This window comes from Squalius cephalus (genome assembly GCF_949319135.1).
Source record: "Squalius cephalus genome assembly, chromosome: 21".
Classification (NCBI taxonomy): domain Eukaryota; kingdom Metazoa; phylum Chordata; class Actinopteri; order Cypriniformes; family Leuciscidae; genus Squalius; species Squalius cephalus.
This window is the reverse complement of record NC_137142.1, coordinates 14,819,997-14,835,548: the sequence shown is the minus strand read 5'-3', so window position 1 is coordinate 14,835,548 and position 15,552 is coordinate 14,819,997. Positions and strand designations below refer to the sequence as shown.

The window sequence follows — 15,552 nt, the reverse complement described above, 5'->3', positions numbered from 1 at the left end:
TCTGAGCTATGTCTCACTCCTCCATAGGCTGCTATGTGACCGAAACTTGCTGGCCCAGAAAAGTTATTAAAGAGATCGTTAATATAGTCCAAGTGACTCCAGTGGCTCAATCTTAAGTATATCAAGCGACGAGAATACTTTTTGTGCGCAAAAACAAACAAAAATAACGACTTTATTCCACTTTTCATTTCCTTCTCTCTGGGCCTCGTAGTGTTTTTGCGCTGCGCGTCTGTGTTGCACGTCATCACGCATCACACACATGACCGGCGTCGGCCAATAGTGAGCCTACGTGGTGACGTGTAACACAGACGCGCTGCGCAAAAAGACTACGCGAACCAACTAGAGGCCCAGAGAGAAGGAAATGAAAAGTGGAATAAAGTCGTTATTTTTGTTTGTTTTTGCGCACAAAAAGTATTCTCGTCGCTTTATAAACTTAAGATTGAGCCACTGGAGTCACTTGGACTATATTAACGATCTCTTTGATGACTTTTCTGGGCCAGCAAGTTTCGGTCACATAGCAGCCTATGGAGGAGTGAGACATAGCTCAGATTTCATCAAAAATATCTTAATTTGTGTTCCGAAGATGAACGAAGGTCTTACACGGTTGGAACAACATGAGGGTGAGTAATTACTGACAGAATTTTCATTTTTGGGTGAACTAACCCTTTAAGTTCTGCTTTTCTGATTCATCAAATACTTATGTCATGCAATAAAATGCTAATTAATTACTTAAAAATCATACAATGTGATTTTCTGGATTTTTGTTTTAGATTACGTCACTCACAGTTGAAGAGTACCTATGATAAAAATTACAGACTTCTACATGCTTTGTAAGTGGGAAAACCTGCAAAATCGGCAGTGTATCAAATACTTGTTCTCCCCACTGTATATCTATGTGTGTGTGTGTGTGTGTATGTATGTACTGTATGTATCGTTCAGTCATGAAACTCTAGAGGATGCAGCTTCCTTACATGCAATCTGCAAGCAATCACATCATTACCGCATGGCAAAAGCTGATTGGCCTCTGCAGATCCTGCAGCAAATGAGATTGTTTGCTCATTTAAATAGTTTTGTTCGTTGTTTGCTTTAGGATATAGTCCTGCAGTGCGATCAATCAGAGTTCCTCTGAAATCCTCCACCTCCCCCAGCTCCACCTGCCTAGATCTGCTATGGGATTTATGCATGTCTATTCATGCAGCAGCAACATATCTTTTGTAATTTACATAAAGATTATGTAATCTTTTTTTTATTTCTTTCTGTGGCAGTTTTGATGGCTTTCATATGAACATATCAACACTCAATCTGTTCTGAATCTTTAACATATATGCAAAATGAGAAAAAGCTGATTTAACACTGATTGAGCTCCAATTTTTTTTTGGTCTTTAATATGTGTGCTTTTGTCCATTACCAAATGAAACAGGCTTAAATACAATCGGCCTGTGAGTCATCAGTCTGCAAGTGATTTCAAATGAGAGTAAACACAAAATGGGATGGGGGCGTTTGTTTTTCATTTGAGAAAATCAATCCAATGAGGCCTCATTTGGACAGACAATGCTTTCTCATTCCACAGCTGTCTGTCCGTCCGTGCATCAGTGCAGCAGACATGATGAGAATTGCAAATAGCATTATCGGCTGGGCTAATCAGAGAGTCTGGACAGAGGGCTTATTCACATTAGAATATTGTCTTAGGAGGAAGAGATAATGAGATATGTTATGTGTTGGATGGGCCCTTTTATGCAGAATGTGTAATGCACCACAATGCAATTTCAGCCCTTCAGTTCAGCGATAATGTTGTAGCAGCTGCTGCATAATCAACCACTCTGGCAACCTTACAGACCTTTATAAAGAACCAAGAGGAACCGTGGAAATGTATCTGGATCAGTGTCTGGCAGTAACCAATTACAAGTTATATATTTTAAAAAAAAAACAACGTAAATCTAATTTTATTTTTAGTTTGCTCATTTTGTTAGTTGTGTTTTATTTGCAAACAAATTAATGTTTTAGTTGATCAAATTATTCTCATTCTCTTCCATACTCCATGAATGAGAATCAATGAATGAATCTGAACAAATCTTTTAGGTGAATGGACTCAAAAGTTTGAAGTCACTAAGATAACTCAAAAGCACTACCTCTATTATTTGTAAGTAACCCATGAAAGTTAATACTTTAAATGATGAATAACAATATTAATATTTATTATTTTGTTTAGCGATAGCTACAGTTTAAAGTAGCTGGTTACACTTTATTTCGATAGTCCACTTTAGACATTCTACTAACTGTAAGTACCTTTTCAACTACATGTCAACTAACTCTCATTAGAGTATTAGTAGACTGTAGTAGACTGTCAGTAGACTGGTAAGTTATGGTTAGGTGTTAGGGTTCGGTTTTGTAGAATAAGTTGACTTGTAGTTGCCAAGTAACTTATAGTCAGTAGAATGTCTGTTGGGGGAGCATCAAAATAAAGTGTCAGCAAATATTAAGCAAACAGTCTACTAATCCTCTAATGACAGTTAGTTGACTCACTTATAGTTAGTAGAATGTCTAAAGTGGACTATCGAAATAAAGCGTTACCAAGTAGCTTCCCCAACACTGATCTGGACTGCATGCATTGCCTAAAAGCATTGTAAGCATAAGCAGATTGCAAAAATCGACTTAGGCTCATATGGTTTTGGAAAACATATATCCTAGGATAGTAAATACTGACAAATCAACTATTGTTAAACATCATACAGAAAAAGATCAGAAGTTTCGTCTAGGTTTACATAATGTCTAAAGTATTGTTTTCACCTGCAAGTGAAGTTGGCCCCTGGTCCGTCCACACATGTCCCTCCATTGAAACACAGGGAGAAATTAAGAGACGTCTGCAGACACACATTCTGGTCAATGTCACAGTTCTTCCCAGTGAAACCATCTGCACATATACAGGCATATTTGTCCAGAAGATCCACACAGGAGCCTCCATTAAGACATGGATGAGCCTCACACTCCTAACATAAAAAAATAGAAATTAGCGACCTTGCTACACACACAGACACATATAATAAACACATATGGACACACAATGTATGTATATTACAATATATGGGGTGGAACAATCAATAAAAACATTATAAACAGTATTTCTCTGTCTTAATGGATGTCGGATTTAGGATCAAACTTATTTCTTTACACAAAACCAATAATTTAATAGTATTAAAATATTAGTTAGTATTATAGTAAATTTCAAAGATTAGTAGATGACATAAACGAGTAGATTAGATAAGTGTTTACTATAAATTTTCACTGAATCACTAGTTTATTGCTTGATCATACCACTTTCATAGGGCACTAATACAGTTTTTACTGCATGCTGAATGGCTAAATTTAATTACATTCCTGTGATTTAAAGATGTTCATATAAAAAAAGATATATGGCACATTAGTGGAGTTGATATAGTAAGTGAGTATACAAACAGAATGGCAGATCTTGTCCTATAGTCATTACGGGAGCGAACAGCAGCTAATGATTTATTCCAAACAAGCCTCTGAAGTCCTCCAAGCGACCAAGTGTTTCATCTCAGGGGTACATTTAAGGCCATGCTAGGTATTAAATCAATTAGGGATAGAAGTATTTTAATCACACACTTGTGTTTAGATGATTCCGTGGTTGTTATTCAGAATAATAACCCCCAATATCTAAAGCATACACAGCATCCAAGATCTGTTTGAGTTACTTAAAAAAGTGTTTAATTTTCTATTGTAAAAATTATGAACAGCATGGACAAATATAAAAACTTATAAAATACACATAAAATACATATAAAATCTACAAATAAAATCTGTACTTAAAAAGCACACAAACTTGTCACAGCATTGATAGAATTGTATAATACTATGATCACTGTGCAATATGTAGTTTGCTTTTGTAAAATTATTTTTTTTTTACTTTTCAGTTCTTGATTTTCCTCTCTTCTCAGGAGATTATGGTGTTCCATTTCACTTTTTAAACATTATAAAAATCTACCATAACCCGACAATATGTCTGACCTTTCCATCATCTTAGTTGTCATTAGAATATGAAGGTAGACTGATGCTTACTCCCTTACTTTGTCTCCTGTGAGGTGCTTTTTGATTTTATATTAGTGTAATTTCTAACCAATTCACATCCTACTTTGCAAAATTTGAAGCCAAGAGGGACATTATTAGATCTTCAATACAAAGACAGTTTTAACATTTTACCATGTCTGATACAAGTACAGTAAGCACAACATTTCCATTTTGCCATATTTTTTTTTTAAATTCTTCTTACAAAATCTTGCGCCGACAATGAAAATCACTCACCTGCAAATGGATATTGGAATAATATATTTTTTTTGTCATAGTACTACATAAACAAATTAAAAATTAAACTATGATTGAAATCCGGTTTCTTATGATCTGTCATGTGACAGACAGGTTTAGTTCAACTATGTTCAGATTCAGAGAAAACAGAGACTGAAAACAAAGAATTCAAAAACTGTAGTTACTATGTTTTGCTTATAGACCACAAGTGGTGAAGATGTAATGGAATCTTTATTTATCACACGCAGGTCCAGTTGACCTTGTTTCTGTGACATTTAGATGTCCCCTTTGAATGCTGCTATGAACTTGAACCGCATCCTGGGAATAAGTTCCTTGCTGAAGGGCACATTGGCGATGGTTTATGGATTGTTCCTCGCACTACACTAGCAACCTTTCAGTTGAATCAGTTGGAAAATGGAACCAATTACCAGCCTTGACACTACCAACCACTAGACCACACCACTTGAAGACAAAAATTATATTAAGAACCAAAGTTATGTGAATTTATGAACAGAGTTTTACATTATTTAGGCTTGTCAACTGATTGAGAGTGCGCGCACACACACACACACACACATGCACACACACATGTTGGGTTTTCATGTTTTATGGGTTTTGTATAGTGTACATGCTGTATATTCTATCCCCTACAGGTAACTGCATTTACTTTACATGGTTCAAGTGACCCATTTCCGATTTTCTCCTCCCATGTGACACAGATATAACACATGAACGTGTAAGCAGGAAAAAAGCACATGGATTCCGATATTCCAAAGGTAGAAAAAAAAAATGACAATAATTTATTATCAGTATTTTATAATTGAATTAAAGTGGTCAAGACATGAAAAATCTAATTTGCCTTGATATTTTTACATATAAGTGGTCTTTGTACCATTAAAACCTCCTTCAAGTTTCATAAAACGTCATCCTCATTACAAAGCATTTATTTGATCAAGCTCCAAAAACAGCTCGTGGGTGACCGATATTGGGTGATCTGTGACTTCACACAAGCAAATTCATTTGCATATGCCTGCCTCCAGAGCAAGACATTGATGACTTGATGATAAATCATCACACCATAGGCCCCGCCCACTGGCTTTCAGTCACTTAACGACTAACATTTGCCTACACCATATGAGAGCGTGTTAAAAGCAAATAGAACTCATTATAATCACTGATGCTGTCTACATTTAATACAATATACAGATGCCCATTCACTTTCTGAAGTACTTCACGCACTTGAGTCTGTTTAGTCTAATGGTATCCAGAATTGCGTCAGATGATTATGGGCCCTATCTTGCACCCAGCGCAATTGACTTTGTACACCGACGCATGTATCATTCCTATTTTGCACCCGCGCAAAGCGGACTTTTCCCTCCACAGACGCACGTCGGTTAACTAAGAAATACACTTGCGCTCCCCGGGGCGGTTCAGCACAAAGAGGAGGCGTGTTCCGGTGCAAACGTTCCCTCATGCTATTTTGCAGGTTTAGAAAACAATTGCGCCACTAACCAGGAAAAAATAGTTTAAAGTCAGTGGCGCGTTGCGCATGTAATTCATATGATATTTTAAGGGCGCATGCTTGGCCATAATCAATGTAGCGTGTGCACAACGCGCACTTTGATTCTCTCATCTACACAGAAGCAGCAGTTTTCATTTTTGCAAATCATACATTATTACAATAGATAGATAGATAGATAGATACAATATATTCTGCAGTATGGCTAAAGAGACGCTGTGTTTTGTTATTCACCAACCAAACGGGAGAGAAATGACAATAAACCAACTTGATTTGACAAGGATCTCCAGCTGGGATAATGCCTGCACACACCGAAAATGGCAGCACAACCTAACCACTCCATTTGATTGTTAAGGCTACTGAAAGTTTAACACAAATCAACCCAGTTTTAGGAAAAAAGGCACAGACAGCCACTTGTGGCAGTGCTTGACGTCAAAAAGTTCCTGTCAATAGTGGGTCTAGTGATACTCAGCTTTTACCACAGAAAAGTATGTGTCAGAGCTCTTGTTCACAGACTCCAAGTTCGTACTTGTGTGTTGCTACAGTCTGTCCTAACAGTACCCTGTCTCCAGAATGAAATGTGGCGGCCATGTCTCAGAAACTCACTGTCACTGTTAAACCTTGAACTTTGATTTCATTGCAGCCTAGGGACTCTTTAGATAGACACGGCCCTCTCCATCTGGTATAATGTGCGTATTCATTTTTGATGTATGATTCTGTGAATGAATGCACCATGCTTTACAGTCTCAAAACAGTTTGTATTTCTGCATATCTACATTCTGTTGATTGGCTTTCATATGCTAAATAACTTTCAGCTGAAGAATTTCAAATAAATTTTGCATTTCCTGAAGGAAATAGCAGTGCTGACAAGGCAAGGAGTGAGTAGTGTGCAAACTTTTGACGTCACCACTTTTGGTTACATAATGTATGGTGAACATTCTGTCAATGTAATAAAAGAAAATCATTTAAGAATGATTATTATTAGATTTTAATTAGGCTGTTAAATAATTTATAATATTTTCTATTTGTTTTGGGCTTTACATATATATATATATATATATATATATATATACACTGTATATAATATAAAAAATTATATATATATATATATATATATATATATATATATATACACACAAACACACACACACACACACACACACACACACACACACACACACACACACACACACACAGACATGCTCACATATAGACACATATAAACAACATGCTCACATTAAAGTTGATCTCGCATCTGTGACCAGTCCATCCAACCTCACATTGACAGATGTATGCATCTATTTCATCCAGGCAACTGCAATGAAAAAAGAGATTATGTGCTCTGACGTGTAAAATCTGCATTCATAATTTGTGATTTATGAGAGATGACTGTACATATCGATGAAGCTACAACCTCCACATTTACCTGCAAAGTGATTTCTGAAAGAGGCTTTACAGTATATACACACACGCACCAGAACGACAGCACTAATAAAACAATAAGCTTGTATAAATTTTCATAAGTGAGGGTCTTGTAAATAATTTATGGTCAATTCATATGATAAATGTTAGAAAGTCATGTTGTATGGCACTGCAACTCTCACACTCCTGCTGTCTTGATAAAGTCACATTGATGGTTAATTAATGTGCAAGTGCAACATTTACTAGGCTGTGATTAAACAGCTCATTTCGCGGTTTAACAGCAAATGTCAGGTGACAACCCGCATTTTTTATCCATCCAAAAATCTCATAATCAGTATAATGGCATTATAAAATTTAAAGATGTGTCTATTTATAAACCTATGCATGTTTATCTGCATGAACTGTGTCCCCTTTTTATTTCTAGATTTTACTGGGCTCAACAATAAGGATGGTCCAGGGCCGGTGTGAGAGTGTTTTGACAAGCCAGCACAGACGTTTATTGATCAGATATATGTGTTTTTATGCATATATATACTGCCTGGCCAAAAAAAAAAGTCGCTGTTTAGATTTAATGGGCAAATACTTAAGAGTCTATGATTGGATCATTATTGCTGTGATTATTATGTTTCTAGCATTTTATATGTGTGGCAACAGTTCTTCTAGCCCTAATTGATGGAGTGTGTAGCTTTTCACTTCTTAAACAACACATCATGGCCATATTCCAGAATGACAAAGCCTAGATTCATCAGGCTCAAATTGTGAAAGAATGGTTGGGAGGGAGCATGAAGAATCATTTTCACACATGAATCGGCACCTCTGAGTCCAGACCTTAAATTCATTGAAAGTCTTTGGGATGTGCTGGAGGAGACTTTACAGAGGACCAAAAATAGATGCACCTCGTGATGGAAATAAATGTTGTGAATCCAGAGTTTTTGGTCAAGACCTTGTGTGAAAATGATTCTTCATGCTCCCTCCCAACCATTCTTTCACAATTTGAGACTGATGAATCCTGACATTGCCATCCTGGAATATGGCCATGATGTGTCTTCCTACGTGGTTGTTTAAGAAATGAAAAGCTACACTCTCCATCAATTAGAGTTAGAAGAACAGTTGCCAAACATATAACATGCTAGAAACATAATAATCACAGCAATAATGATCCAATCATAGACTCTTAAGCACTTGCCTACTTAAATCCAAACAGTATTTTAGCGGGCATCAGTATGTTAAAATATGTACAAATCATGTCAGCATTTTTATGCATAGGTGACCTCATTGTTTATAGTTGTTGTTGAGTTATATTATAGCTGAACATCCAGGAATATATATATATATATATATTTTAAATCATTTTTAAGTACAAATCTGAACTACTGATTCAATCTGGACAGTAAAACAAATCCATACTCTTATTGTTGAGTCCTGTTATAATCCCTTTTTACTACCGTAACACATTGTACACTTTAAAATAACAAATCTGAGATGTTTCCCAGGTATGGTTCCCAAGGGAAAAATCTGTTCAACCCAAACTGTGACTATTTAAGGCATTAGTACTTTATATAAAATCTAATTATTACTGTAACTTGGTTAGTGCGAGAAACAGCTGGTAATGACTAATTATGTTGTGTTTACTGAGTAGCAGACTGCCAAACAGTTAATTGAGAGTGAGCTGGCAAGAAGGATTGCGAGCACATTTAGTTTTTTAAAAGACTCAGAGGTACCGTCTCTTTCAGAATGGCTGTGAATAGCCGTTTACAAAGCTTTCAATCACAGAGCTTGAAATTCACATTGTTACAGCTCAGCAAGGTTAATGTACCTCCCATGAACACAGGGGTTGGATGAACACTCATCAATGTTTCTCTCACAGTGATAGCCCATGAAACCTCTGGAGCACACACACTGGTAACCATTAAGACCGTCGATGCACCTCCCGTTGTTTCGGCATGGATTGGATTTGCACTCATCAACATTCAGCTCGCACCATTTACCTTTGGGGAGAACAAAATCAAAGCCATATAAATACATTACATTTAGTATTTAGAAATTCTTGGAAATCAAAGTGATTTTTTTTATTTAATGGCATGTCGGAAATCAAGGTGAAAAAAAAAAATGCATGAAAAAGGTAGTCGTATATGAATGACGTGTTTTTGGAAAACCCAAATTGAACTGATGAAAACCCCATGTGAAAAGCACATTTTAATGTTGCAATACAGATAAGGCTTTAAAAAAGTTAATAAAAACTTTAATACGGATAAAATGCACATTTATAAAGAATGCTCTATTAACCTTTAACTGTTTAAACAGGAATGTTCAAAATTATATTTCAGATTCAAGTATTTTGTGAGACATTTTACAAATTTTTGTGAGAAAGTTTTGTGTGGAAAAACAGACCACAATTAAATTGTTATTCTCTAATAATTTTCCCTCTAATTTTGATTAGTTTCAGTGGAGTGTTTTAGAGCCACTTATGGTCATTTAACCCCAAAACGGCATGGGTTTGTACTTAAATTTGCAGCCTATTTCTAATTTTGCTTTGTGACCAGGTAGCATAGGGCGCATTATTCTCTAACCTAGATTTATGACCAAGCTGAATGACTTAAAATCCACAACAAAAAGGTTCAGTAACAAACACCCTAATAGGCCATAATTTACCTGCAACAAAGCTGTAAATTCAATAAGTTGAGAAGAGCCAGTAAAATCTAGAGGCGAGTAAGACTCCGTAGACACCCTGGGACAGGTTGACAAACGACAGAGATAAAAACGAGAGCCAAAGAGATGCGATACTAAAGAGCAGACAGCCATTATTCTTCCTCCCTGTAACTATACACAAACAAATGGAACCATTTCCAAAAGCCCCAAGACATCTAAATAAAGAGCAAAAGTGATCTCTTAAACATTATGAATCATATGCTGATATTACAGGAATGTAAACTTAATTCACGGTTGACTACACAAATAATTCAGTCACTTCGGGCGAAAGCGACGCCATCAGCCGGAGTTCAGGTCATGCACCGACAATAAATTAAAGCTTTATTTCAATTACTCACAGCTCAAAATGCAGCCAGCGAGAAAACAAACATCTAGCCGTGGTGTTCCTCACTAAAGACGTTTTCAACCTTTCTTAGCACTGTTCTTCACGCTGAAGTGTTTTGGTGCGTCTCGAAGGCAACGTGAATAAATAAAAGGAGCTAAAACATAACAATGAGGCACATCATTAACATCTTCTAATTAAAGTGTTTTTCCAATTGCTCATTCACGGACCGTTGTTAATTCCCTTCACAGTGACCTCCTGGTTAAGCCGTAATGAATTTATTTCCCTGCGGATAGTCATCCGCAAACACAACAAAGTGTCAGTGTATTGACTGGGAATGAATTAACTGTAAAAATCGTATTAACCCCAAAACACAAAGCGTGGTTTTTGATATTCAGTCATGACATGCTGTTTGTAGTCAGCCATCAATCAAGTACTTCATATCTCACTGCTTCGTATGACACTATTGACTGTAGATTGTGAGGAAGTGCACACCAGCCTCGCTTCATAGACAATGCATTTACACTGTCAGCGCTCCTAATGAGATTATACAAAACCCTCTTAATCGGCATTTCCTTGTCTGATTTGACAAATAATGTGCCGTCCTATCAGAATTTGTAGAATATGAGAAGCCAAGCAGGGGAGAGATTATAAAGCTGTTGGGTTAATCCTAACGCTGGCTTTCTTAAGGGTGCTCACTGTACTCATCTGAGAGGAGAGAAAAGACCATATAATCTTCTCCTCCACTCCTCAATTACTCCTCTCTGCAGGAACTTCTCAAACCCACAGCGACTTATCAGATTTTTATTCCAAGAGACAAAAAAAAAGGGAAGAACTGAAGGAAAGCAAAGAAAGCCAGAGAAGGAAAATAACTGAAAATGAGAAGTCAACTCCACAGAGATGATGAAAAAAGAGAGAACGATGCTACATAATTAAATAATAATAAAACAGACAGACATTGTGTCAACTTTCTTTGCCTTTTATTCATGGAAAGCTGCCTATCACAATGAAGAAGACACTTACTAGGTCCAAGCAAGACAGCAAATAACGTAATTTGACTGAACGAGGCGCATTGTATGGCGTGCTTGAGCAACACACCATTTCAATTTAAAAAATCATTTCGCTACAGATCAGCCATAGAGACACGTCGGATGGCACGATGCAGCATTTTGCCTTTAGTATCTTTGATTCCGCCTTCTCGAGAAGTTGCGATGCCGTTACATGTCTTATTAGGGCAAATATTTCCTCTGAGCCCCAGTTGGTTGAACCAATGCAGAATATATCCTCCAGCCTGAGCTCTCGGGGGATGCGTCCGATTCCTCAGATGAGCTCAGAGCTGAGAGGAAAGTAATGACTGGTGCAAGGCAGATTGGGGCCTGATAATAAAAGAGGTTTCTCTGGGAATTAGGGCCTGTGTGTCAGGCTGAGCTCTCCCAGGAGTTTCTGTGCCTCTGAGATTTCCTTCCTTCCCCTTGGTAGGATGAGGATAAATAGATGATACAGTACAAAAGACAAATGAAATTAATCTTCAAGCTGACTGATAGCGATTGAGATTACGCGTTTCTTTTTAAACAGCATTGATAAGTGGGCTAGCAGCGTAATGTCCTTAGTACTCTTAGGTGTTTGTATGCAAATTGAGGTTAGCACACATATGTTTAAATAGGTCCTGAAACATACAACGTCTATATGTATTGACGGTATCTGAAGCGTAAAGTCACAAAGGAGGTGCAAATGGTCACAATCTTTGTGAATAGTTTGATTTTGTTGTATTTTTACTAAGAAAATGATTAAAAAGTGTTTTTTTTTTTTGTTTTTTTTTTGAGTGTGTCAGATTTGTAATAGTTGAATGAGGTCTGATCTGGAGTGTTGTGATTCTGAAATACAGTTGTAATGAGGTGAAAAATATTCTAGGGAGATGTAGTCTATGAGCAAATTTTTCCAATGCGTTATGTGAATAGTGTTTCGGGATTACCAGTTCAAGAAGATAGTTTTCTTGGCGATGGCTAAGGCTACAAGGAGCATCCTTTTGTTTGTTATTTCCTGATTGAGAGTTGACAGATCACCTAGTAGACAGAGTGAGGGGGATAATGGGATGCGGCAGCCCAGGAGGCGGGATAGGGATTCAGTGACGTCTTTCCAAAAGTGTTTAATGGGTGGGCAGTGCCATGTGGCATGGATATGTGTCCGGACACTTTTGTGAGCAGTGTGAGCAAATTCCTGATGTGAATCCCATTTTAGCCAGCCTTTCCCCAGTGTAATGTGTTCTATGAAGAGTCTTGTACTGTATGAGCTGAAGGTTGGCGTTTTTAGTCATGGACTAAATATTTTTACAAATTTGAGTCCAGAAGTCGGTATCAGGAGCAATCGAAAGGTCTTCTTTCCATTTGATTGTTGGTAAAGTTATGGTTTTATTTGAATTTGAATTAGCTATAATTTTGTATATTTTGGAAAGTAATTTTTTTGGGGAGGATATATTAATTAAATCTGCTAATGCGGTAGGAAGGTGAATATTGATAGTTCTGTTGCTGATTTTGGATAAAACAGCTGATTTGAGTTGCAGATAATTCAAGAATTGATTGCTCCCGATACCGTACTCCCGGACTAAGTAAGAAAATGAAACAAAGTTGTTAGACTGAAAAATGTGATTTAAATGTGAGATGCCCTTTTGTGCCCATTTATGGAAATTGAGTGTTTTTTTGTTGCTTGTGAAATCAGGGTTATTCCAGAGTGGGGTGAGTTCAGATGGGGCCTGATTGGAGTTTGTGATGTGATGATATTTCCACCAGGCTGTCAGAGCAGAGGCTATTGTCAATGCTTTGAAACATGGGTGGTGTTTAATGGACTGACTAAGAAATGGGATGTCTGATATGTGCAATTTTTTGCAGAGTGATTGTTCTATGTCTAGCCATGTAATGTCTGACTGAGTGGGGTGAATCCATTTATATATGTATTGAAGTTGGTTTGCTAGTGAGTAATGGTAAAAATGCGGTGCTTCTAATCCTCCCAAGGATTTAGGTTTTTGTAAAGTGCTTAATTTTATCCGTGGTGGTTTATTTTTCCAGTAGAATCGGGTAATGATAGAGTCTAAAGATTTGAACCAATTGAGAGAAGGTTGGGTCGGGATCATTGATAAAAAATAGTTTATTTTTGGAAGTACTGTCATTTTAATTATAGCTATTCTGCCCTGGATGGAAAGTGGTAAGTTGTGCCAGCGGTGAAGGTCGTCTACTAATGTTTTCAGTAGAGGAGTGAAGTTGAGTCCGGTCAGCTCTGACAGCCTGGAGGAAACCTTAACGCCTAAATAAGTGATGTGGCCTGTGCATAGAGGATACCTGGGCTACAACATCCCATTTAGTTTGGTGTAGTGGAAGAATTGAAGATTTATTCCAATTTATTGCATAATCTGATATTGTAGAGTATAAATCAATGGTTTTAGTTGAATTAAAATGATTAAATATGTTTAAAGACTGTTGAAACAATTATTGGAACATTTCTCAAAGAGTCTAAAAACGATTTTTTCGAAGATTCAGTCTTTCTAAGCCCTGCCTTTCCGAGAGCTACTCTGCTCTGATTGGCCAGATGGCCCAGTCTGTTGTGATTGGTCTACCGCTTATAGTGCGTGTCGGAAACAAAACCCCCATTACCATAATTGAATTTCAGCTCCGGAGGCTTCCAAATCCTCAGCAATTGTACACAGTAACAATGGCGTCAATTTTACCAACTCATTTCGAGCGCGAGTCCGATGAAACACTGAAAGAACTAGTTATTTAATCCCGAACCTCCATCGCAATGACGACTTGAGCAGGACATCAGACGTTTTTATGAGTAGCCAATGAAGACCATAGCCTGGCATTGTGTAAATTTGTTACATTGTTACATATGAATGTTATGGAAGTAAGATTAGTTACTGACGACTTGTTTAGGCATTTCAGAATAGGTTCTTTATTTTGTGAGACAATAACTTTTTTTTTTTGTTATAATTTGTAATAATTTGTTTTGCACTTTGATCTTTTAGACTTTGCAGACTTTTTACATTCACAAATATTACTATATTACACACTGCATGAAAGGTAATATCTGAAAAAGCATAATAGGGCACTTTAAATGAAATAAGTCTGGATTTATTTGATCAAAAATACAGTACAAACAGGAATATTGTGAAATATTATTACAATTTAAAACACCTGTTTTTATTTTAAAATGTAACTTTTTCCAGCGGTGGAAAGGCTGAATTTTCAGCATAATTAATTCAGTCGTCAGTGTCACAAGATAATTCTGATATGCTGATTTGCTCCTTTAAAAATGACCTTAAAAAATAGGGAAAGTCCTTTATGGGCTAACATCTAAATTCAATTATTTTAATCAAGAAAATAATAAGTCAAAATAATATTTAAAATTACTCAATCAACCTCAACCCATTAGGCTACACCAACAAAGCTAAACTTAAAGGGATAGTTCACCTAAAAATGACAATTCTGTCATAATTTACTCGCCCTCAAGTTATTCCAAACCTGAATGAGTTTCTTTCTTCTGCTGAACAGAAAATAAGATATTTTGAGGAATGTCGGTAAATAAACAGTTGATGGACCCTTTTGACTTCCATATTATAATTTTTTTCCCATATCATGGAATTCAATGGGGTCCATCAACTGTTATCATATTCTTCAAAATATCTTCTTTTGTGTTCAGCAGAAGGGTAAGATCAGGTAGAAATATATCCTTAAGGGAACAGTTTACAGCATATTGGAAGTGCAAACAACTTTACTTTTATTAGTCTCATCTGGATTTCATTTATAAGTAAACCTGGCATTTAAAAATGTTTAATCGTTTTTAATGCCCCATCATTTACTAATAAACAAGAGCCTGGATATAGATTCGTTTCTGAGTATTAAACGTACTCACCTGTAAGTTCAGTTCTAAGTTAATAAGGATGAGTCACCCAGGGGAAATAGGAAAATAGTGAAGGTAAAAAAATAAAATAAAATAAAAAACTGAGGAGGAGACAAGGAAGTTCTTGATTTAAATGCAGAGGATGAGGAGGAGGTGTTTTGTTAACTCAAGGTGATTCTGTGCTTGTGAGTGTGTGTGCAGATATTGGTGGGAGTGTGCGATCTAATTAAAGTGGTAAATGTGCTGAGGAGCTATTTGTGTGTTCTTTTCACTTAAAATCTGTCAGGCTGGGGGAACGTAGCCCGTGTAGACACGATAAGCCCTGGTTTCTCTCATTGATTTTGTGTCTCGGGCTCTGGCCGAGGGGGTC

General features: G+C 36.8%; 1 protein-coding gene across 1 annotated transcript in view; it reads right to left on the bottom strand.

Annotated features, from left to right (window-relative positions):
* eys (eyes shut homolog) overlaps window positions 1-15,552 on the bottom strand; it is a 250,415-nt gene that overhangs the window by 98,667 nt on the left and 136,196 nt on the right. Inside the window, exons 25-27 of the mRNA XM_079856231.1 lie at window positions 9,078-9,249; window positions 7,076-7,154; window positions 2,788-2,987 (exon numbers count right to left, since the gene is read on the bottom strand). Of these exons, the coding sequence (XP_079712357.1) occupies window positions 2,788-2,987; window positions 7,076-7,154; window positions 9,078-9,249 (451 nt within the window). The remainder of the gene's footprint in view (window positions 1-2,787; window positions 2,988-7,075; window positions 7,155-9,077; window positions 9,250-15,552) is intronic.